Source organism: Peromyscus maniculatus, chromosome 14 (assembly GCF_049852395.1).
Source record: "Peromyscus maniculatus bairdii isolate BWxNUB_F1_BW_parent chromosome 14, HU_Pman_BW_mat_3.1, whole genome shotgun sequence".
Lineage (NCBI taxonomy): Eukaryota > Metazoa > Chordata > Mammalia > Rodentia > Cricetidae > Peromyscus > Peromyscus maniculatus.
In genome coordinates this window covers 46,428,816-46,454,086 of record NC_134865.1, presented here as the reverse complement: position 1 = coordinate 46,454,086, position 25,271 = coordinate 46,428,816, and the positions used below count along the sequence as shown (strand labels likewise).

The window sequence follows — 25,271 nt, the reverse complement described above, 5'->3', positions numbered from 1 at the left end:
CCAGAGGCCTCGACGCAGACCAATGACTCTGCAGTGAACACTTGTAAGTAAAGATGTATGGACAAAAGGATTTACTGCGTGACTCACTGGGTCACACTACAGCTTTCATGATGAGATTGATTTTTCCCTTTTTTCTTCTTTTTTTTCTCTTAAATTTTATTGGGAGGGGGTTGCAAGGGCAGAGGGTAGATATAAAGGAACTCGAAAATGAATGGGATTGAGTTGCATGATGTAAAAGACACAAAGAATAAAAAGACTATATTTTTAGGGGTCATTTCTATAGTTCATTACTAGAGAGTATTTTTAGGTTTATAAACAAAATTTGGCAGAAGGCTGAGAAAGTCCCCATATAGTCCCTGATTCCACATACCTTGGCTTCCTAATATCTTCTTTTTGAATATTTTTCTTTGAACATGACATCCGTTTAAACAATCAATTCTTGTGTGGCCTATTAGTCTGGTTTTATAATACCCTCTGTTATCTTTGTAACACATTTTCCCAGTATCTAGAAAGTTTAACCAAGCAGTTCTGAGAGAAAAAAAAGAATAATTCTCACCATAGCTGATATTGTTATGCTTTAAGAATTGCCGTAAGAACAACAGCATGTCATGTAGACCAATGGAGTGGAACAGACGACCCTGATATAAACCCATGCAGCCACAGCCACCTGCTTTGTCACAAAGATGGCAGAGTATGCACCATAGAAGACCCGGGCTTTTCCAACCAATGTCACTGGAGAAACTAGAGCTCTCCATATGCAGAAGAATGAAGCTAGGTCCCTCTCTCTCACTTTGCACAAAAAATCGATTCAAAATGATGGATCAAAGACCTTCATGTAAGAGCTGCAAGTGGAAGTACTCAGGGGGAGGAGGACATGGAGAGACAGAAGTACAGGCAAAAACTTTCAGAAAAGGACTTTACTAGCCCAGGAAAGAAAGCCAAGGACTGACAACTGAGATTACGCAAAAAATCACAGAGCTTCTGTAAAGCAAAGGTAAAAAATCAAATGAAGAGGCAGCCCTCAGAATAGGAGGAAATCCGTGCTAGCTACACAGCTGACAGAGAAGTGGCTAAAATACACAAAGAACTCAATGGAACAGTGGGAAACCAAACAACCCAGTCTAGAAATGGGCTAATGAAATGAGCGGGCAGTTCTCAAAAGATGAAGTACAAATGGCTAATAAGCACATTCAAAACGTTCAACATGTTTAGCCACCAGGAAAATGCAAATTAAAACTACACTGAGACTCCATGTCATCTCATTCAGAAAGGCTGCCGTCCAAAAAACAAATAATAGAAGCTGGAGAGACTGGGAAAAGGAAAATTCCTGAATCCTGTTGCTGGGGGTGCAAACGGGCACAGCCATGATGGGAATAAGTATGGAGGTCCGTTAGGCTACTAAAAACAGCCCATCCATATGATCCAGCCATAGAGCTGAAGGGGTTGGATTCTGTAAACCACAGAAACATTTGTGCAGCATGCTTACTGCAACACTGTGCCTAAGAGCCGAGCTAAGAAAAAAGTGGCATGTATACATAATGGGTTTTTACACAGCCATAAAGAATGAAATTATGCTGATAGCAGGAAAAAATGGACGTAACTGGAAACATCCTATTAAGTAAAACACACCAGACCCAGAAAGACAAATACGACGTTTTTTTAAATTTATAAATCCTAGGTTTTTCTACAGCCATAGTAAAACCTCTATGTATATGTGCCATGAAAGTAGAAGCAGAAAGGTCCAGTGAGAAGGGGGAGTGGGAGAAGGCTGTGGGGCTCAGTATGCCAAAGTACACAACAGATTTACATCAAAGTGTCCTTACGAAGCCCATTAGTAAATGCACCATTAAAATAAAATCTACCATCTCGACCACTGCTCTGTGGGACTGAATAGAAAGTGTCATGAAATCGTCACCACCACCCATCTCCAGAACTCTTCCACCTCTCAAAGCCTGAAATCCCAAGCACATTCAACACTAACTCACGTCCCTCTCCCCTCCAACCCTGGCAGTGAAACCCTACAGCCTGTGTCCCCAATTCCTGCTATTCTAAATTTTATCTCATGTAAACAAACCATGCAGTAAGCTCTGTGTGGTTTATTTAACTAGTGTAATGTCCTCAAGGTTTAAGTAGAGTGTAGCACATATCAGGATTCCCTACCTTATCTAAGGCTGAACATGTCCTAGGTTAATGTACTGTTATGTTCCACTTGCCTTTCCATCCGCCAGTGGACGCTTCTTTGCTTCTGTATTTAACTATTGTGAGTAACGTTGATGTGAACACGGTGGTGCAAATACCTCAAGATCCTGCTATCAACTCTTTTTTGGTATATGTTCACAAGAGGAATGGCTCAATCAGACAGCAATTCAATATATTTTTAAGAGTTGTCTTACTGTTTTCCACACCAGCTGATCTACGCACAATGCAAAAGGTCTCAGTTTTCCTACAGTCTAACTCTTATAACTTGAGAAGTCCTGATTACAGCTATCCAGCAGGTCCTAATATCACACTCGAGTCTGTGTTTCATTTTCCTGTGACTGGTGATGTTGAACATAGTTTCACACTCCTCATGGCCATTGGTATATCTTCTCTGGAAAGATGAGTGCGTAAGTCCTTTACCCATTTCAAAATCATACTTCTTGCTATTGAGTTTTAGGAGGAGTTATCTATATATTCTCTGTACAAATCTCTTTTTCAAATAGATAATTATTATTTCTCACATTTTTTTGGTTACTTCATTATTCTACTGTTATCTTTTCTTTAATCTTTGTGTGCATGTGTGGGTGAATATGGGTATATGTGCGTGCATGTTCATATGTGTGAATGTGTACCACAATACATATATGGAGGTCAGTGGACAGTGTTCAGTGTAAAGTCCCCACCTTCCACCTTGTCTGAAACAGGTGTGTAACTAGGCCAGCTAGCCCATGAGCTTCTGGCGATTCCCTTGTCTCCACCTCTACCTCACTATAGGAACACTGGGGATCACACGCCCACGCTTCCACGTTTCCCTTTACGTGGGTTCTGAGGACCCAAACTCAGGTCCCCATACTTGCACAGCAAGCATTTACCCACTGAGCCATCCTGCCAGCCCCTGCTGTTGCCTTTTGGTTCCCATTTGTCTGTGTTTATTTCACTGCCTGTGCCTTTAGTGTCAAGTACAGGAAATCATTGCCAAGTCCAACATTGTGATGATTTTGCTGTTTCCTTCAAAGAATTTTGCATTTTGGGCCTTATGTTGATGTCTTTGATCCTTTCCAAGTTGACTTTTGTTTATGATGTTAGGTATAGATTCAACTTCATTCTTTTGAATGCATCTAGTTTTCCCAGTCCCATTATATATAATCACACACACACACACACACACACACACACACACACACACACACACACACACACACATATACATATATATTGCTAAACAATCTTAGCATCTTTGTCAAGAAGCATTTGACCATATGTGATCATCTCTTAAGCAAATGAAGATCTTAGAATTCGTTGATTGCCAACTCTCTTCCCCATCCTTCATGTTACATCTGCCTAGGATTTGACTTCCACTCTGCTGTTTAATTCCCAACACTGATCGTGTTTACTACGGTTCCTGTTTTGTCTCACACAACACGTGCAGGCTTACACTCATGCATGTGTTTGTCAATTCCTTTCTTCACGACTCCTTCCTGCATCTATTACTTCCTTCTAATTCCTCTTTCCTCCTCCCTGCAATATATTATTTAGTATTCTTTCAGTGATTAATCCCTTTCAACTTTCAAGACAAAGTCTATTTTTCTCCTTCACTCAAAGAACAAACTGACACATTGAGCGTTTATTTCGTGAGACTTTAGTTCTGTGGTTGAGAAGTGCATCTCCTCAGTTAGTTTACCCTCATTAACCATGGTTTTAAATGTCTTCATTCAGATATAATTGACATATAATGCTGTTTTTTTCCCTGTTGCTTTTAAGATTGTTTTTCTTTAGACTAAGCTCATGTGTCTCTGGCTGGCTTGAACTTGCCATGTCACCGATGATGATCTGTCATCCTCTACCAAGTTCATACACTACCATTCCTGATGGATGCTGCCCTAAGGACTGAACTCAGGACTCTATCCATGCTAGGCAAACATTCTACCAATTTAGTACATCTCCAGACCACTTTTAATAATTTCTGACTTTGTTGTGACAACTGAAAAAAAAGTTACACATGCACCTCGTCAGTTGGCACCATATCTCAATCTTCATGAGAACTGACCATTATTATAAGCACACAGTAGCTGCTAAAACACTGTTTAACTAAAACGGTTCTAAAAGAAGGCCTCTGTCCCACACATGCCCATTTTCGTTGAATCCTTTTCCCCATGCACTCTATTTGTAAACTGTACTCTTAGCTTTCACTTCTTCACAGCAAACAAGAGGCAGCTCAGGTTTGCTTTTCTGTTTTTCTTTCCTGCACTCCGCTATTGTGACTGCCTAACAAGGTTAATACACTGCTGCTGTTAAGTATTATCATTTGGGTTGTAATTATCACATGTGACTAATCATGGGCATGCTGCGAAGCTGGGAGACTTGCTGGTTTTAACTGGAGGGGATGTCTTAATGATAGCTTTTGACAAGTACCATTGTATGTGGCTCTATACACACACGTACACAGTGCAGAGACACACTGTCAATGAAGGCAGAGCGGAGACAGAAAAAGGGAAGTTGCCAACAGAATAGATGACTTCTTCAAAAGATGTCAATGCCTGTGTGTCTGTGGAATCCCTTTGTTAATCTTATTTAATAGAGAAGGAAATTAAATTCGGAGAAGTTCAATCAAATGTCAAGGCCAAGCAATAACTGGGTGGCAGGCCTGTGCTAACAGCAGAGGAGATCTGTTAAACCTCAAGTGAATTGCTTTTCCAGGAAACCAAATTCAAAAGACAATCAAATGTTTCTGACTAGTACTAATATCTTATGCAAAGGAATTTGTAAAGTACGTGGGGATTTCAGAGAGCTACCAGATAACAGATCTTGTTCTCTCACCTTTCCTCCAGCTGTGAACCTGGACTCCCTTTTTTTTTTTTTCCACTAGAAGAGTTGTAGACCAGCTTATACTACCTTACTGGCAATTACAGTATTTCTGAACAGTGAAATTATTGCACACACTTGCTTGTTTGTTTTTGGCTTAAGGTTGATGCTAGGGAAGGAACTGCTGGAATGTCACAGCATGCCAAATTAGACAAGAAACTTCCAGGTGGCCAAAATGGCTGTTTTGGCCTCTATTCCTTCCCACTGTGACAGCTGTTCTTTCTTCATTGTCCACTTGACTATACCTGGGATTAACAAAAACCCAACTAGCTGGGCACACCTGTGAGGGATTTTTCTTAATTAAATCATCTGAAGTGGGAAGACCCAATTTCAATCTGGATCTTTGAGGTGGGAAGATCCATCTTTAATTTGGGCCACACCTTCTGCTGGCAGCCTATGTAAATGGCACGGGAGAAGGAAGCTCTCTCTTTTTGCCTGCTTGCTCTCACTCTCACTTGTAAATCCATTCCTTCACTGGCACTAGAGCCTACTTCTTCAGGATTCATGATGTCTCACATGGTCTTCAGTATAGACCATGTGAGACATCCAGCCTCAGAGACTGAACAACTTCTGGATTCTTGGACCTTCCATTCATAGACAGCCACCACTGGATTAGCTGGACCACAGCCTGCAAGGCATTCTAATAAATCCCGTATATTATGTATATAAATACACATACATGGAGAGATTCATTCTATCAGTTCTGTTACTCTAGAGAGCCCTGGCAACCATGAACATGTTCTCCACATCATGAGACCTTCTGGTTTCAGCCACTTGGTGATAAACCAAGGATAAGAAGACTCTGTTTGGCATGGTCTCTAATTGCTGTGACTCATGTCTCCACCATTGTTTCCCTTGGCCTGCTGAGTCCCCCTCGCCGAGGATTCTACCTTAGGTGTGGGGGAACTGATTACAACTGGACTGCCTGTTTCCTCTCAGGCTCTCATAAAAAATAAAAAAATAAAAAAAAACCCCGAATTCCATCTACTCTTTTTCTACATTGTCTATTTTGCTTAGGGAGAACAAGTGAAGACCCCCACATAACCTTCTGATTGGGTTAACTAGCAAATTCTGAGTTCTTTTGTTTTCTGATAAGTCATAAGGCAAGAGATTCTCACATCTAAATCTCAACCTTTGTCTCTTTTCTGGCTGTAAAACTTTAACAACACTGCAAAGAAGAAAAGTTCTCAATGTTCAGGCTTAGCCTCCTCTCCATATTCACCCAAGCACCACTGTTCCACAATCATGGACACCTGCAAGGCAGGACTGAGACTCCCTTTTTACAGAAGAGGTGGAGACACCTGAGCTGAGAGACTCAAGGGCAGTATTTCGTGACCCTGCCTCGTGTTCATTTCTAAGGCACACATCTCCCCTAGTAGGCAGGCCCTTGGGTATCCACTCACACAGGCAAGGCATCACTGGCTGCCTTCCCTCTCTTCTGCTGTGGGTAGCAGTGCACCCTGCATCCTTCCTGCCCTGTTCTCACTCACAGCTCCTTTACTTACTGACTCCTAGCCTCTTCCCATCTCCATTTCTTCCAACTCTGCTCAGTCACCTCATAACACCCGAATACATACCCTAAATTTGCCTAATAGATGCCAATGTAGTTAGTGCTCATGCCCTAATGCAGAGCTAACACTGTCAGCCTCCCAAGTCCTTGAAAGTACCAGGAGGTCCCTTTTAGGAGCTCCACGAAGAAATTTTTTACACTCTTATCCCCTCCTAATTGGCTTTTCCTCAACAACCAGCATTTTTCATAGACAAAAAACCTTTTGTTTCCACTGCTTGGTTTCGGTTTTAATTAAGAGCCTCACAACAGCGTTGCTTTCTAATGCTTTGGTTTCAGAGATGAAGTATGCCAGTCACAGTTAAAGTTAAATTGTGACACTATGTCTATAATAAATCCTACACTCCTGTGCTTGAACTTAAACTTATGGAATTAAATCCATTTTCAAGTTAAGACTTACTCTTTTGTTCTATTCAGACTTAAATAATTATTATAACAATTTCTTCTTTGGCCACATTTTAAAAATAGAATTATATGAAGATACGATGGCATAACCTTCACTATCACAGCTCTATGTGTATTATCCATACCTAATATATATATAGGAAACAAATTCAGAATATCTTAGTAACTCACATCTAATATATAGGAGAACCTGAGTTTACAGTGTGGTTTGTTAGCTTCTAGATGATTCTTTCTCAATCACCATGCTGTTCTCCTCCCCTGCCCTGGCTATACCATCCAGCACACAGAGGAGAGCTTCCTAACTTGGACCTGAATGGGCCATGTCTATCATGCACAGCTTCACCACTCTTTACATCTCCATCATTCGTATTTCCCAAATATTGTTCAGGTATTACCAAATCTCAGCAACAGGGGAAAGGAGATTGGCAGGTGCTCTGGGGGAGGAGCCTTAAATCAGGATCCTAACAAGTACTAGGCTGTTGTGGAAAGAAAAGATGGGTCTATCAAAGAGCCTCTAGCTGCACAATTAATAATCAGTGCCCACTGCACATTCTAAACAGCTTTCACCTGCCTGAATGGTGACATGGAATGTGGATTACGCACCTCCCAGTCTACTCCGTTACCCAGAGTTCTGGGGCCTTCTCTGCTGGTGTCAACCTAGTTTTGTTAATGCATGTGTGATGAGAGGAGTATGCTTATTTGTATGTGCTCAAGTGCACTTGTGTGTTCACATCCATGTGGACAGTAGAGAACAACCTTGGGTTTCATCCTCAGGAACATCATTTACCTCTTTTTAGACATCTTTCATGGGCCTGGAACTTACCAATCAAGCTATATTAGACTGCCTGGCCTAAGAGATCCTCCTGTATCCTCCCCCACAGTGCTGAGATTACAAGAGTACCACCATTTCACATGGGTTATGGGGGTTGAACTCGGGTGTTTATACTTTTGAAGCAAATGCTTAGCTAGCTGACCTAGCCCCTTAGTTCTCTTTAAAGGTTTGACTAGAAAGATAGCCACTTACAACAGATGATTGGTAGTCTACAGCAAAGTGAAGGGGGGGCAATAAAAGTCTCAGGTTCGGTTATAGGAGCTGACTCTTATCTAGTTCCTCATCTCCCTCTTCCATGTGACACCAGGGCTCACTAACTATCAACTTTGCAATGATTTCATCATTCTATTAATGAGATTCTAATTCCCCTGGGAAGCAGATTCCTTCCTTTCTACTTTCCCACCTTCAAATTTACCTTCCTGTTCAGAAGTGGCTAGAACTAATTCTACAGCATGTTTCTGACTCTCTTGCAGCTAGCATTCCAGATACAAAATATATTCCTCGAATTAGATATATTTACATGAGGTCCAAAAATCAGAAGTTCATCTTCTAAAGCTTCTTTAGCAAGTAACTAAAATCACAAAATTTTGAGGTAATTTCATAGCAGCATTATTTCAATGTTCATTATCCAACTTCTTAGTTTGGAGGGCTATTGAGGCAACTGGTAGCAGCAGTTATTTGACTCTTCCTGAACCTTGATCTCCATTTATTGGGGGAAAAGTGTTGTCCTAAGCATTTCTTCCTAATAGTTACCTCAGAAGTAGTCATTTTCCTGATGAGACAGTCCTGCATTGCCCCAGATCTATTCCCTTTACCATATAACCATTAATAACATTTCTGTATGCTCAGTGTCTGTTTGGCACTATGCTAAGTCCTTCACATAAATTTATGTATTTAAATATCATACCATGCCTATCAAGGAGGCATTTTTTTCCAAGTGGGCCAAGAAGGGTTCAAGAGACTGATTGTGCAAGATCTGAGTAAACTGAACGGGTAATAATAGAGCTGGAATTCAATCCCAGCTCTGTCTGCCTCCCCCAAAGTCAGAGTTCTGCCTCTGTACAGTTGAGGGCTTGTAAAATATTGGCAGATTTCAATTCCCATGCATGTTACATTTCTGGAAAGGCTTCAGTCTTTTTCCTTAAATAATATAGACACACAGATCATTCTAAATCATGTCAAGATATATTTAGATACCATAGAAGTCTTTCTTCTAATTAAATAGAAGCCATGAAGAAAGCCAGAGGTAATTGCTTCATGAAAACATACCCAAGCCATACCGAATTTATCTTTTACCACAAAAACAAAATTGAAGAATTAAGATGAAATAGACAAGGCTTTTCACTTGCCTCTGGAGATACCAGAGCTAGAGCATCAGACACATACTTACCAGGAGCTCGGTTAGCAGCGAGGTTTCGGAAATGGCTGCCTTTGATCATTTCCACAGATAATCGCCCTGTTGTGGCATTGTAGGACAGCCCCACCAACAGCTCTGGCACCCCTCCATGAGACAGCGACTGTGTGGATGAAGCACTGTCACTGTGAGACACCACAGATGGGCTGAGCGGAGACTCTCCACTCTGGAGGGGAAGAACACAAAGAATTCATTGGTCCATGCTGCGTCCCTCTCTTTGAGAGAAAGCTGATATTATGTTTGGTGAAATTGTGACCCGGTCTCAATGACTGCCAAAGACTACTAATGGGCACTCAGTGTGAATTACAATGTGCCAGGGAAGGCAGCCATGTATGAGATGGCCTATGGTACTAGCCGACATATTTATTCCAAGAGTAGTCTCCATTCAATATTTCCTCTCTAAAGACAAAATGGACAAAGATGTTATTGCTAGTGTAAATCAAACCTTCTAAGATACATGGAGTGTGAATAACACACTTAATATAGGCCAAGATTCCCTCCTGTGTAATTTGCTCCTAAATGTTTCTGTGGAACCTACCCACTCCAGGCCTGGGCTTTGTCTCTGTTCTCTTCACTCCTGATGAATAAGGCAATACAGAAGATGCTTTGTCACAAAGATAAAAGAAATGACCACTGGGTATTGGCCAGTATATAAAACACCTGGCGTCTGGTTCTGCTGCTAAAGAAGTGCATTCCATATAGGAATTTTTGTCTCCTATGGAAAAAAAATTTACACAGGAAATGAGCACTTTTACTATGTGATATTTGATGGAAGATCAAATACATGGACTGTGGATCTTGGTAACCCGGGTGGCAGCAGGTGAACCCAGAAAAGAGCCCAGGCTTGCTCTCATGTTTATTCATGTACACACTTCTGAGTGCCATTGTTATGCACTGGGCATATCAAAAAGAGGACAAGATAAATGAAGACACCGATTCTTACTGAGGAACATGAGTGGGCATCAGCCTGGCTGGCGAGAACAGCCCAGCAGTCCCTCCAGCATGCCACTTCCTCCATGGCACACAAGTGCGCGGGGCTTCTCTTAAATCGTTCTTGTCTGCGTCTGAAATTATTTTCTAAAGCTTCTTGCCAGCATCTCAATAAGCAAAAACAATATAAGGAATCAAATGCTGTGCGTGTCCAGGGGACTGCAGCAGTTTAACCAAACCATGTGTGTTTCTACAAGAACCTCCAGGCTTTCATGGATCATGATTTATAAGCAGAATGGCTAGTGGTCTCAACAGGGGCCTTACAGGCTTTGGTGCCCAGAAGTTAGAAACGCACCAATCAAACCTTTGCATCCTTGGGAGGAAGGCCATTCATTCTTGTATTTCTATAGAAGCCTCTGATGTGGTGCTTTTCATCGTACTGTTTACCTACCCCTATCAGGTTCTTAAAGCTGTGCCCATTACTCAGTCCCTCCTGCATACAAGCATATCTGGCATATAATCATGCTCAACAGTAGATGATAAATGAGTTATTTTCTTCCTTCAAAATTCCTTCACATTGGCTCCTTCTCCCCATCAGCCTGTGCCCCAGCACAGAGCCCAGGGCCTGGCACTGATGAGTATGGATGTGGCCATACTCACTTCTGTGCTTCACAGTGCAGGGTCTCTTTTTGACTCCTCTCTGAATTCTGTCCTCTATGGTTTCATGATTTTAAGTAAAGGAAGGATTTGCGTAGACATGAGACATGATCTGGCTTGTGCTTTCTTGAGCTCATTCTAACCCTTGTGTCAGAAAACAGCAGAGGCTTAGAGGCCACCAGCAGGGGACTATTCCACTAGCCCACCAGAGAGCCAGGTTCTGCTTACATCTAAAGAGAACACACAGCTTTCAGCTGGAAAAGAGAGGTCATGGGTGAGCGCTGCAGTTTTGGAGCTAGCGACGGGAAAGATGAGCTTGCCAGCAGGCAGGTCTCAGAAGACAGCAGGTGGCGGAGATTTAGAGAGGCAAAAATTAGGATCTCCAGTCTAAAGATGTCCAGGCGGAATTAGAACTTCAGACGGATGGACCTTCCCGGAACGCTACTTTTTTCCACCACAATGCCTGTGTGTGCCCACCTCCACCTTAGTCTTGAGGATCCACCCACACATGTCACCAGTCTTGTTCCCTCAATTGTTTGAACTATATGGGGGTGTTTGTTCCTTTCTGGTTTTGTTTTTTTTTCCCCACCATCTCAAAAAACCCTCTCCTGGTCATCCAAAGCAAGCTGCAGCCTCTCGAGCTTTGTTTACCAAGGCCTGCCTGTCAACACCCTCCTCCAGGAGACTTTGGAATAAGAGCTGTCTGCATGCTTCTGTTGCTACTTGGCTTGTGCAGCACATGCCAGGAATCATCTCCGAATGAATGACTGATTGGCTGACTAACCACAGCTGCCTGATCTTTCTATACAGTTTTGTAAAAGGAGCTCTTCACACTGCATGACAGATAACCAGCAGCAGCAGAGGTGGGGCTGTCCACCTCTTAGACCTCCAGGCTATTGAACCCCTAGGAGTAAGATACATGGTGGGAGACCAGTCACAAAAATGGAAGGCCTCGGAAGTGCCCGGCACTCAGGGTTACTGTTGTGGGATGCTTCTGAACGCTTGTTAAGAGCCTTGCCTCAGAAGTTCAGTAACTCACACCTGTAATTCTGGCACTTGGGAAGACGAGGCAAGAGAATCATGAGTTGGAGAGCATCCTGAGTTACAGAATGAGCTTGAAGCCAGCCTGGGCTACGTAGTAAGACTCTCATTTCAAGAAAACAACAACAAAAAGTACCATGTCTGAGAATCCTCACAATGCATCCCAGAGAGGGGAGGAGCGGGAATGCTTACCCACTAAGTCAAAAGCCTCTCCAGGTCTTACCATGGCCTGTATCATGTCGCCACTGTCATTTCCTAAAATGGGTGGGAAAATATATCCATCAAGTTATCAGGATGACAGGCTTGAAAGACCCACTGTCTATGAAGTGCAAATAAAGACCCGCTGTCCATGAAGTGCAAATCGTGGCCTATTAATGATGAGAGCCAAATGGAAAATCAAATTAACGTCTATGAATCCACAAGCTGAATGCTGTAAATCAAGGGCTGACAGTCCCAGGTCTTTGAACACATCGCATCATTAGCAGCACCATTTAATGTACTCACGCTTATGTTACTTCTTGGCTCCAGAACCAGAGTCACTTTCATTTCCCCTTCTGGGTGCAAGTGGCTGAGACAGAACAGCTTCTCTCCCATCATCCTCTCTCGGGTCATCTTCCGGGCAGCATACAGGCGGAATCGGACAGCACAGGCAGCCACGTCCCTGGGCTCCAGCTTGGCAAAGGTGACCTTCTCCTTGAAGACAGGATTGGGCCCTCTCTGGATGTTCGTCTTGCCCCTCTGTTTCTTACTGGGCAGGAGTACGACATGAACTTGCCAGGAGTTGACACCACTCCGGTCCTTATCTGGAAGTCCCTGGGCTCTCACAATGGTCACGGTGAGCTTCTGGGCTATAGCTCTATATTCAAAGATGATATCTAGGTGACCGCATTTTGAGATGGGCTCCAAGAGCCTGGGCGGCACCTGCAGACTGGTCCCATCCTGCTCCTGTTACAAACAGAGGGGGGTGGGAAATGAGGACAGGAAATGATGGTGACTTATAGCACCTTGGCAGGTCACTGCCCCCCGCTGCTTCCTTGGCTCCCAAGCTTTCTGATGGCCAACACACGGCCTTCTTCTGTGTTAGGAAAGGTCTGAGGGCTAAGCCCTCTTCATCAAACTGTGACTTCTTGGAGGACACAGTGCCTGGCACAGGGTAAGTGTTTTGAGAAAGTTTTTTAAATGAATAAATAAAGCACTTACATCTTTCAAGTTTCACTGACGTGTACTGCCTCACAAAAAGTACAAGTGCCCACGATGGTCGACACCAGCTGAGACATGAAATCTCCAATTAAGTCAACAATCAACTATGTAAATGCCAACAGGCAACTTTTGAGTCCCCAGGAGTAACTGCTAAGCCTGGAACTGCTGTCTGCAAATTAGAACCTTCCCATAGGCAAAAATCTCAATGGGGGCAAGATGGGGCCTCCCCGCAACTGATCTTTCAGTGTGTTTTCCAATTTCCGGAGAGAAAAGACTAACAGCTGAGCTTTCCCCTAATGGCCAGCTGAGTCATTCAAGGATTCTCATTAAGTCAAGGGCTGGGGCCAGAGACTGTATTTCTGAGATGTCTGCCAGGGATGTTGGCCACAGCAAGCCCAGGCTAAGGAGGTCATTCAAAGTAAAGGCTAAAGAGATCATTCACCACAGCCAGTGAGCAGAAAGCACTACCTGAGCCAGAAATCCCGAGTTAAAATCATAATTCTACCACTGGCTAGTCTTGTTGGGCCCTGCCAAACTGAAAAGTGTGCAGTAGTATGTGCCTACTTAAGAGAGTAGGGTTGTGAGGTCGCATTAAAGATGAAAATCCTTCTTCAGACCAGACTCCATATCTATTCCCCACACTGGTGTGGAGCTACCTGTTTTCAAGCATGCCTCTCTCTTTATGGAATGTCACCCTTGGATATCAATTGACTTGCAGCTACTCAGATTTGATGGCCTTACTGGGAAAACTAAACTGAACACCATTTACTGTAATGACTGCCACACCAACAAATTATTAATTATGTCAATACATATTTTAATTTTTCACTGAGGGCCTGAGTGTTACCTATAACTAAAAGGGTATCATAGTGAACCTATCCTTGATGGAAATCAGTTCTTTATGTATGGACTTGAACTCGAGATATTGCTAATTCAGAGATTGCTTCAAAAATTACAATAGAATACTTCAATAATGGCATTCATCAATGAAACTTTCCCACACAGTCATAGGGAAATACATGGTGCTGTAGAATCAAATGTTCTTGAGAAGCCAGGTCTGCTACTTACAAGATCTACAACACTGGGCAAATTACCTAATACTTTCCATTATTTTTTCCTTAATAGTAAAATAAGGATGATACCCACCACATAGGGATGCTGTGCACTTGACATATCGGAGACATCTAATAAATGCCTTTCCCTTTTAAGATTCAAATTAGCCTGCCAAGAGAATTCAGCTTTCTTGTAAAATAAGGGAAGCTTCTTCTATCCTTTCCCTGTGCATGCAATCATGCATGAGCATTTCTATTCAGAGGCACTTAGTTTCAAGTGATAGCAGTTGTTGCTATAGAGACTTCTGAATACAACTGACTAGTGTATATATAATATTAGAAGCAAGTCTCCAAGGAGTTAGGAAAACTGAAAAACCAAGGCAGAATCTTTTCTTAAGCTCCTGTCTCTCCTTAAAACTCCCATCTATTTTAGCCTACTCTTGATCATCTGCATGGCTTGCCTAGATGTGAATAATAATAGCTAGCATCTTTTAAGTTATTCCTAATGTCAGGTACCATATCAAGTCTGTTATAGACTATAAAAGGCAGCTCTTGCACACTTCAGTTTCCCCTTGGCCTCAAACTTTGTTGCATTTTTCTCTACAGACACAACCTGCCTTGGCGCTAAGAAGCTGCAGCCTGGTACAACCCAGTAAGCTCTTACCTCCTGCTCATAAAATATAATGCTCAGCTCTCATCATTGGTCCACTGGTACCACAGCTTAGAAAGTATTCTGCTTCCCATCATGTTTAGAAAGGTCGGAATGTGCCATTGTTAATACCCCATGCAATAAACTTTCTTCTGTTGGCAGGATGACCTGGGAGCAGGTTATAATTTCTTTGAGTATGTCCCACAGGATAAAGCAATTGGTCTTACTGGGTGGTGGCCAACTCAATGGCACATTCTCATCCATAACCTGTCTTCTTCCCTTCCTCATTTCCTCATCCACTGAGAATGTGCTCAATAGCAAGGTAGGGAACAAAAGCCTTCACCTTCAGCTTTGTCTTACTGGGGAACCCAACTAGGAAACACCATGCTTTCTAATACTTACATCTGCCTAATGAGCTAGTATTTTAATATCTTGATTTCATCAGAAAGGAAACTAAAGCTAAAATTGGCTATGTAACTAACACCCTTCAAATTCCAGGGTCACATGCCAGGCCAGGATCATTCAAGATTCTCACTCCCAGCAACCTGAGAGCATATCTTACCTAATATTGAATAGTCTAAATCCCAAACCTTGTGTTAAGCCACATGACCTACTTCTTTCTGCCAAACCTTTCATCGTAGATGCTTCTGTGTGTATTAGGCATGTGGGATGAAGACGGAAGGCAATCGAAATGGAAGTTGGACAGCAGTCCTATAAAATCATGCCCTCTCAGGTCTCTCCTCTTAGTACTAGGTAGGAGTCGCTAGCTTCATCATCTAGTTCAATGCCAAGGTAAAAATACGCGGATAATAAGGATCTCCCTGTACATCCATCATGCTCGCTGCACCTGCAGGCTTCTGAGGAGCCCTGGGCAGAGCCCTACTACAAGTGTTCTAAGAACTGTGGGCAAAGCACAGCTCTGGGCAGCAGCTGGGCTCCCAATGGGCCAATCCCAGCTGTTGCTCATGAAAACTGGGCTTCGCAGGCTCTACCTGGGTTGATTTGAGACAGAGATTTGTGAGGGTTTGTATTTTCATAGCAATTAATTATTTCAACACACATTACCTATCACCAGGCCACCAAAGGAGCTCCTTGTATGGGTACTGTTAATACTGCTAATCTGTTTGACCTTCCTGCAAGGTAAAACTCTCTTCCTTCTTATCCCCATTTGGCAGATTTTAATTAACTTCTCAAGGCCAACCAATTAATCAGTGGAAAGCAGAGATGAAAAGTGGGACACCTGGCTCTCCGTGTGTTTGAAATTTCCAGCCACCTTCCCATTGTTTTCCCTACCAAGCCCTAGATCTGCAGGAGAAAGTCAATGGTCTTTGCCAGCTGAGAGGAAACTGGAAAGCCCATGATCATAGCAGGTAGTCGCACCGCATGAGCGCTTTCCTTCTGAGACAAAATAAATGATTCCTTGAGCTTCCCCTGTCCTGATTTTCCCCTTTAAGGTGGAAATGCTTGCATCAAACTGTCAAAACCCCCCTAAGTTTAAAGATTTTCTGTCAAACCGAAAGCCTTCCTGTTTTAGTAAGAGAGTGTTGATGTCATCTTGTGGCCCAAAGTAAATGGATCCACAATACGTTCTGGATGCCAGATACACCAGGGAAGCCAAGGTTCTTAACACAGCTAAAAGACAAATAAATCAATGCTTAAGAGGCAAGCTACGCCTGCAGAGCAGCCAGTTACGGGAACTGCCTGAGCTAGATCTCAAGTTCTACAGTAGGAGCACCAAATTACAGTTTTTGTCTCAAAATAGATAGGAGGTTGAATGGCGCACACGGAGCTGTCTGGGTATTTTTGGAGCCTGAGAACATTCAGTACCCTCAGCATAAGTCATCTATTAAAGCACCAGGAGGCAGGGAAATGGGAGGTTACATGGAGAAGGCAAGCCCAAACCTAATGGCACAATTATCAAGGAGACAGAGTTATCGACAGGCAGGTAAATAGTTCTGCTTTGTTTTTGCAGGGAGGGAGACAAAGGGAATATTTTTAAATATTGTGTGGGATTTGATTTGACTAAGAGCAGTGACATCATGGGAAAGCAGACTTGTATTTTGCTTCTGTCTTTTTTTTTTTTCTTTTTAACAAAACTGATGAAAGTTAGTAGCTTTGAGTACCAGTGTGGTAAGAATTGACTTTAACAAACTATAAACCAGGTATCTGAGTTTCCATTTCTGGTTCTCAACAGAAACAGCATCATAGAGGCACCAGAATATGCATGCAAATGCATGCACACAGGCATTCTTACACACACCCTACGTCTCTCCACTAACTTGAAAACAGCAAGACTTTGGAACATGATTTTTTTACAGTTTTATTAGGCATTTCTTTAAGCACTTATCCAGTGTGACCTCTGAGTCCTTCTAAAGACATTCACCCCACTTATTTTCTCTGGTTGAAGTGTTCAACTCATTCTATACTTCCAGCTCCACATGTTGTACTGAAGTCCTATGATCGTTGACTATTGAATGTTTATGAGTACTTTCATCTAAATTGATTTCAAATTAGACATTAGACACCACTAGTTAACACATCTTAGTAACGAGGAATCATTATAGAATGGGTGGAGCTCACGAACAATCAGAAACGCTTATGAGATAAAACAATGTTTGTGAAACCCTGGACTGTAGTAGCTGGTGTCCCTCTCCGTCATGGCTGCCATCATTGTCACCACTCACTCTACCTCTGACATGTGACAGACAAGCTTTAATTGGAAGACAGATTCATACGCTGCATCTTCCATCAAATGTTTATTCCAAAAAGCAACATCAATGGCCAGAGTATCAGCGCCACCTCCCAGACCTTCATCTTGATTCAAATCTAACACCACAAGACACTCACCATAATTCCATGTGTACTTTCATTTTGATGAACATGTCACTTTAGTTAAATTCTCCAATAATTTTAATTTTCAGCAATCATAGCTAAAGAGTTGGGGTGAAATAAAATAGAATCCACTTTTCCTTGACGGAAAGCAATCAGGCTCTCCCAAGGTCTAAAAGGCCCTTGGTATGAGAATAACCCTGTGAAGGGCCTGCCCCTGATAACCTTTCTCCATCTTCCCACCACATTCTGCTGCTGCTTCCAGTTTGAAAGGATGTATTTGTGATTCTTTCATGGCTATTCACAGAGGCTTTGGTCGTCTAGACAAAAAAATTGGTTCAAATGGAAGGTTTTTTTAAGACCAGGCAATACTCCTTTCAGGAGACATCCAGTGCGGAAGAGGGAAGGAAATGAAAGAATGCATGGGACTAAAACAAAGAATAGAAAACAACTTGCCAAGACCAAAGGAAAGAAAGAAAACAGCTTGCCTCTGCACTCCACATAGAGGAGCTGGGAGTGGCGTAGGCATCTTCAAAACCCCGGTTAGTCGAAGCTGTCTCTGTCTCTCGGATGCCATCTGCGCAAGGATGACTGAGGCTTTGGACCATGCCAGTCTCTTGATGACAGGGGCCATGGTGCCTGGTGTCTCTGCTCTCACAGGGAGACTGCGACAGGGTAGAGAGGGCGTGATCTTCATAAGACAGAACCCCAGAATAACTGAGTTGGCTGGTTCCATCCAAATCTAAATTTGCAAGAAAAAAAAACTATTTCAAATATATTTTCATACCTTTTGAGCTAGAGAAATTGCACAGCTGTAGCCACAATAGTCAAGACCACGGTAACGAAACTTATGACAATAACATCTGCAAAGACAATGCCACCCACATGATGGACAAACTCTGTCCCTATACTCAGACTACTAGTTTATTATATGAGACAAAAGTAGGCTTAATATCTTACGCATGTGTGTATGTCTGTTTCTGCATACTGGTGGACATGCATATGTGTGTATGTCTATTTGTGTATACTGGTGGACATGCATATGTGTGGGTGTGTGTTATGTTTTTTTGTGTATACTGGTGGATATGCATACATGTGAGCCTGCATGTGGAAATGGAAGGATAACATCAGGTGTCACTCTTAGAAACGCAATCCACCTTATTTTAAGACAAGGTCTCTCATTGGCCAAGAGATCACCAATTCAGCTATACCGGCTGACCCATTCCTAGGATTACAAGCACACATGATCACACTACACTTTTTTGATGTGGGAACTGGGAATTGCACACAGGTCCCTGTTCTTACAAAGCAAGTTCTTTATGAACTCAGATATCCCCCAGCCCTGGTTTAATACTTCTTACTTCTTAATAATATGAGTATAAAGAATGGATATTTGTGCCAGATGGTAGTGGTTGTGGTTGTGGTGGTGGTGGTGGTGGTGGTGGTGGTGGTGGTGGTGAACACCTTTAATCCCAACACTCAGAAAGCAGAGGTAGGTGGACCTCTAAGTTCGAGGCCAGCCTGGTCTACAGAGCAAGTTTCAGGACAGCCAGGGCTACACAAAGAAACCCTGTCTTGAAAAAAAAACCCAAAAATGGATATTTGTGTTAAAAGATTAAAATAAATGCTTTAGAGCTGATAAGCTCAAGACTTTAGAGATGGTTCTAGAAAGCAAATAAAGTGACATGCAAAACACATGGTCTCCTCACTCCCAGCTCCTCCTCTGTCTTCTGCATTTACCACATTATTCTCTGCTCAAAAGGCTTCAATGGGAACTTGATATGGTAGTAAAGATCACCTGTAATGACAGTAACTGAGGTGACTGAGGCAGGAGAATCATGGGCTTAAGGCCAGCCTGGGCTACAGGGGAAAATATCTTAAAAAAAAAAAAAAAAAAACTTGAAATCTTGATAAAAGTGAAAGCTTCTGTATTTGAGCCACAGAAGTTCTGAATCTGAACAATATGGTGAACCTGGAAAATGTTCATATTTTCTGAACACTTACTTTCTTACACAAAAACATTTTTAAGAAGCCATCAGTAGGTCATTGGAGATGTAAAATAATTTCTATCAGACAGACAGCAGCAGGCTTTCCCCATAAATATTAGATTCTCACCTGCCTGGCCCGATCTTGATTCTTCCAACCCATTAAACCCGTTTCCACCGCATCCCATCTCATCATCCACTTCTGATCTCTCTGGGTGTTTCTCTCCTCTCCTCTCTGTCTTGCCCCCTCAGAGACCATCAATTCTTGAACTATCCCTGACTCCTTCAGGCTCAACCTTTTTCTCTCTCCCCTTTCTCCCCTCTGAAGCCTTTTGAGCAGAGAGTGACCTGGTAACTGTAGAAGACAGAGGAGCACAGAGTGAGGAGACCACATGCTCTCCACACTCCTTGTTTGGTTTCTAGAACCACCTCTAGGTTATCAACTCCACTGGATTTGTTTTAACCTTTTAACATACATATCCATTCTTTATATTCATATTATTAGGAAGTAAGAAGTATTAAACCAAGGCTTGGGATGTCTGAGTTGGTAAAACACTTGCTTTGTAAGTACAGGGACCTAGGTCCAATGTCAGTACCCATTTAAAAACCTTGGTAGTTTTCTTTCTTATTCTCCCTCTCTTTTTGCCCCCAATCCTTCTTCTCATCTTTCCTCTCCTCCTCCATACCTCCCACAATCCTATTCACCCCATTCATTCCCCTCAGTGTCAGCAGACAAAGTGAACCTGACAGGTTTCTCCCAAGCAACAGCTGCAGCCCTGACTGGGGACCCAAACTGGGATGAAAGAAAACGAGAGGTATAGACATGAGTGAGTGGGGCAGTGTACTGACTGGTTTTGTGTTAACTTGACACAAGCTAGAGTCATCAGAGAGGAAGGAGCCCCAGTTGAGGAAATGCCTCCATGATATCTAGCTGTCAGGCATTTTCTCAATTAGTGATTAATTGGGGAGGACCCAGCCCATGGTGGGTGGTGCCATCCATGGGCTCATGATCCTGGGTTCTACAATAATGCAGGCTGAGCAAATCATGGGAAGCAAGCCAGTAAGCAGCACCCCTCCACAGCCTCTGCATCAGCTCCTGCCTCCATGATCCTGCCCTGTTTGAGTTCCTGCCCTGACTTCATTTGGTGATGAACAGCAATGTGGAAGTGTAAGCCAAATAAACCCTTTCCTCCCCAACTTGCTTTTTTTGTCATGGTGTTTTGCTGCAATGATAGAAACCCTATCTAAGACAGGTAAAGAGATATCCCTAGTTCAGCTCTTATGTGACCTAGCAGTTCCTCAATGAGTCTAGAAACTTTGGCTATCGCACATGCTCCAAGAAGACATAAACACACATAGTCTGTATGTGCTGCTACATTTCCACTAAACTTCTTGAATAACTTTGCCGAGTAGTCATGTAATGACATCCTTGGAGCAGTCAGGTGGGAAGTGATGTGAGATCTTGGTGACAGTAACTAACTAGGGTATATAGGACTGATACACTGATTCAAGCTATATATATACACACATATATATATATATATATATATATACATACATATACGTATATAAAACGCGGGGCTTATAAATGGCTCAGGGGTAAAGTGTTTGTCATGCAATCAAAAGTACTAGAGTCTGGATGCCCAGAACCCACATAAATGTTAGATGGGCATGATGGCGCATCTGTGATTCCAGTGTCCAGGTGGCAGAGATGATGGATTCCCAGAACAAGTCGACTGGCTAGACTAGGCTTACTAGCAAACTCTGAGTTTGACTGTGAGACCCTGTCTCCATGACTAAAGTAGAGAATGATCAGGAAGACTCTGAACATCAGCCTTGAACCTCCACACACATGTTCACACATATGTACACGCATGTATACACACACATGCACATGAGAATATACATATATATTCATTCTCATGTGTATTTTTTAAATACTATCCATACAGACCAGATTGGCACAACTTTGGACTCTGGATTTATAATTTTTCAAAACCACACCAGTCATTGAAAAAAAAATCCTCTTTCTGTTGTGTTATTCTTAAATATTCAGTCCAGGCTCCTTGGAAACACTTTCACAGGATACCAAAAAAAAAAATGTTACATTCATACTTTCAGATATTTGGCAAAAACACTTTTTTAAATGCCACAGAAAACGACAGAATGAGGGGAAACTCCTCATGCAAAAACCTCCAACAATAAAGCAGGATTTTCTCCTAAGTCTCTAATTAGCACACCCATTCCTCACATACATGAACAGTGAGATGTCCTATTAAACAGTGGGCCATCTATCAATGTGTGCAGTACCCAGCAGGACTTCGGCACAAAATCTAACTTTGCCAAGAAATTATCCCCATAAAATTGTCTCATGACTTTAACTCCTATGGCGATAATACCTAGATCAGTAATGTGGGACTTTCAACAGCTACATTAAGCCTTGAAACGTTATTCATAACTGAAAAAAATAGAACTATATTAATGTACCAAAGCATTTTTCCATGACAGACAAGCAAAGGATGAATGAGAAAATCAAGCCTGGGCTACATGTCAAGTAGCAACAAGAAGGAAAGGGAGTGGTAGATCACTTTCTATATGAGAGAAAGGTCCCCTTGCCTTTAAATGACAGAGGGTCACACCACCTTAAACACATGTGCAAAGGTAACACCCTATTGTCAGAGAATAGACAATAGAGAAATAGACCCTGGCTTCTTAGAAATTACATGACATAATTATGTCACATCAAATATATTTATGTGATCAGATAAAGTATTCAAGTTGTTTAGTTTATGAGCTACTTTAATGGAAAACTCTATTACCCAATTACTGTCCTCCATGTTCTGTATCTAGCCATATATAAAGATTACCACTCACTATCCACAGTGGTCCACCTGCGTGATATCTTAGCTGGGTTATGGATGCCAATTATTCAAGTTCTAACAGGAATTGATGTGTCCCTGCTTTGCAGGTGTGATTGAGGTTCACAATCGGTTCATTGAAAGACTGGAAGAGAACTGAGGCTACCCTGGAGAAGAAGAAATTGCATCTAAGAATGGAAGTCCCAGCTCATAGTTGAGAGCTTGCATTGACTCCCTCACAGCCTGCTCCAGGGAGGGCAGAGCTGGAGACTTCTGTATCTACCCAGCATGATCAGATCAGCTAAGTGTTTGCAATGAATCTCTTGAAATCTACACACATATGTATGTATGCACTCTGTGTGTGTGTGTGTGTGTGTGTGTGTGTGTGTGTGTGTTCCTAGTCCTATTTCTCTGGTTGGTATATCACTCCAAACAGAACTGGCTACAGACACTGACTGGGACTATGGGTTGTTTTTAATGATATGAAGATGATATCTAACTTTTATAAAACATCTCAGTGAGTATACCCAACCTTTTGACATTGTTAGCATCTAAAAAGTTCACACTCAAAAAGTCCACAATAGCAGTATGAATACTTTTAAGTCTCAATGTCTTAAATAAGTTAATTATTTTGCATTTGGGCCACATTTATAGCTCTCCTGAGCCACATGTAGCCCAAGGGCTGCAGTTAGATATGCTGATAAGGAGCAGCTATTCCTAATTAGCTTCAAGGTTATTGCTTGAAACAAACCAAAAAATAAATAAAAAAAAAAAAAGCCAGCCCCAACAAGTCAACAATTATGCTATGGCTCATACTCTGCCTGGAACTCAAGCCTTCCATTACAAGAAAAAAAGAAAATTTGAACTTTGCAGGTAAATGGATGGAACTAGAAAAGATACTATTGAATGAGATAACCTAGACCCAGAAAGACAAACACTGTATGTTCTCTTCTATTGGAGGCTCCTAGCTCCAAATCTTGAGATGTGAGCAGTAGTATGATATACACTATATACTATTGTATAATAGTAACTACAGAAACCAGGAAAGAAAAATGGGACCATTGACAGGATATGGGGTGTGGGATAGCAATAGAGATGGGAATAGCAGAGCACAAGTGATCTATCAGGAAAATGGGTAAAGAGGGGGCTGTGGGCACGGAAGGCAGGTAAATACAGAAGAAGGTGTGAAGAAGGTAAAGGGGAATGGCAGGATACACATGATGATCTGATAGGGGAGATGGGGAAGAGGGGCTCTTTATGGAAGAGGGAGGAAGATAAGTACAGGGGAAGGTTAATGAAACACTGCAAAGGAGGAGTCAGAAAGAACGTAATGGGGAAGAGTGCTGTAAAATGCTGTCTTCTGGCCATTGTACTCAGGCACTCACAGCATCAGAGGTGACCTGCACAAGACCTGAACAAGATCGAGCCAGTCAGCATTGTGGCATGGATAGGGAAGGGGCCTGGGAGGCTCCATTCCTAGTTAAGGAGCGACTACAGATGATGGCTGCTGGTGGAAGGGGGGTGTCACTGCTCATTGAGAGTGTAGCCACTATAGATTGCCCATGCTCCAGTGAATGGCCAAACCACCGTGTTCATGTGAGCAGCGCTAACTGGACTCAGTTGGTTTGAAAAAATTAGAGGATATGAAGCTGAGGGGGCAGTGGGAGCAGAGGAGATGGGGGTGGATATGGTCAAAATATATTGTACACGTTTATGAAATTCTCAAAGAATAAATTAATTATTTAGTGAAAGAGTGCATTGACAAGAGTGTGAAGCAACACTAAATCAGATGCCTGAGGGAAAAGCATGGCTTGGAATACACTGCTGATGAGTTCATAAGGAATCAACCTTGATCTCACTTAAGGCAAGCATAGAGTAAGCTACCTGCAGCTCGCTGCAAATAAAGATTTCACTTGGATATCAAACATTTAGTTTTACTGTCCAACACTTTAATACATTTTAAAACAAGAAGAACTGTCTACAATTCAACTGAATCTAAGTAAAATACAATACCTAAACAGAAAGTGGGTGAAATATGAGGAAAAATTTATTCTTTATCTTTAAAATGGTAGAATGATGAATGAAAAGAAATGGTAGGAAAAGTAAGCAATGTAAACATTAATCTTCCCACAGCTTTGATGGCCTCAAATTTAGCATGCCGCTATTTCTATAAAACCTTTTGGATTTTCTTCAGAATTTACAGGAATTCATTCAATGTGGTAGACTTTGTCCTCTGTCCAATAGACAGAATTTTATCTTTTCTATCACTACCTGTCAAAAAATCAGAATTACTAGTTCTGACAAGGATAAGTTACTGTGCATTCCAGGAAGGTGAGGCAGGGTGGCTGGCTCCATTCTCAGAGCCTTGGCCATTTATATAAATCAGACCCGAGACGCCCAGGCTTCTGGGAAATGGGGCCATTAGCTTTAGAATTAAACAAGCTACTCCCAGGGAATCAACTACTATTAACTTTCATTAGCCAGCATTTGCCCGCTTGGTGGAAAGAAAGGAATGCAAAGTGAAACACTGGGGAACAGGAGAGAGTCAGGGAGGGACGTTGGAGGGTCTGCAGCCATTTATGTTGTGGTTTGTTAAAATAGGTCATGTTGGGTTGTGTCAATAAGTCTAACTGCATGACAAATAGCAAGCTTACCCTGCCCCCCAAGCAGGGTCCTGTTGGTTCGTTGAGCCTTTGTTCTTTTTCTACTTGTCCTGTTCTCATTACCAAATCAAAATCTCTCTGTTACCATTTCTCAGTCCCTCTGTCTCGAGTTAACAACATGGAAGATG

General features: G+C 42.2%; 1 protein-coding gene across 3 annotated transcripts in view; it reads right to left on the bottom strand.

Moving 5' to 3' along the window:
• Positions 1-25,271, bottom strand: part of Syt16 (synaptotagmin 16) — a 274,838-nt gene that overhangs the window by 8,446 nt on the left and 241,121 nt on the right. For all 3 annotated transcript variants that reach the window (XM_015986341.3, XM_076550880.1, XM_076550881.1), the window contains 3 exons: positions 18,126-18,379; positions 12,412-12,852; positions 9,256-9,445 (listed from right to left, as the gene is read on the bottom strand). In XM_015986341.3, coding sequence (XP_015841827.1) covers positions 9,256-9,445; positions 12,412-12,852; positions 18,126-18,379 — 885 coding nt within the window. The remainder of the gene's footprint in view (positions 1-9,255; positions 9,446-12,411; positions 12,853-18,125; positions 18,380-25,271) is intronic.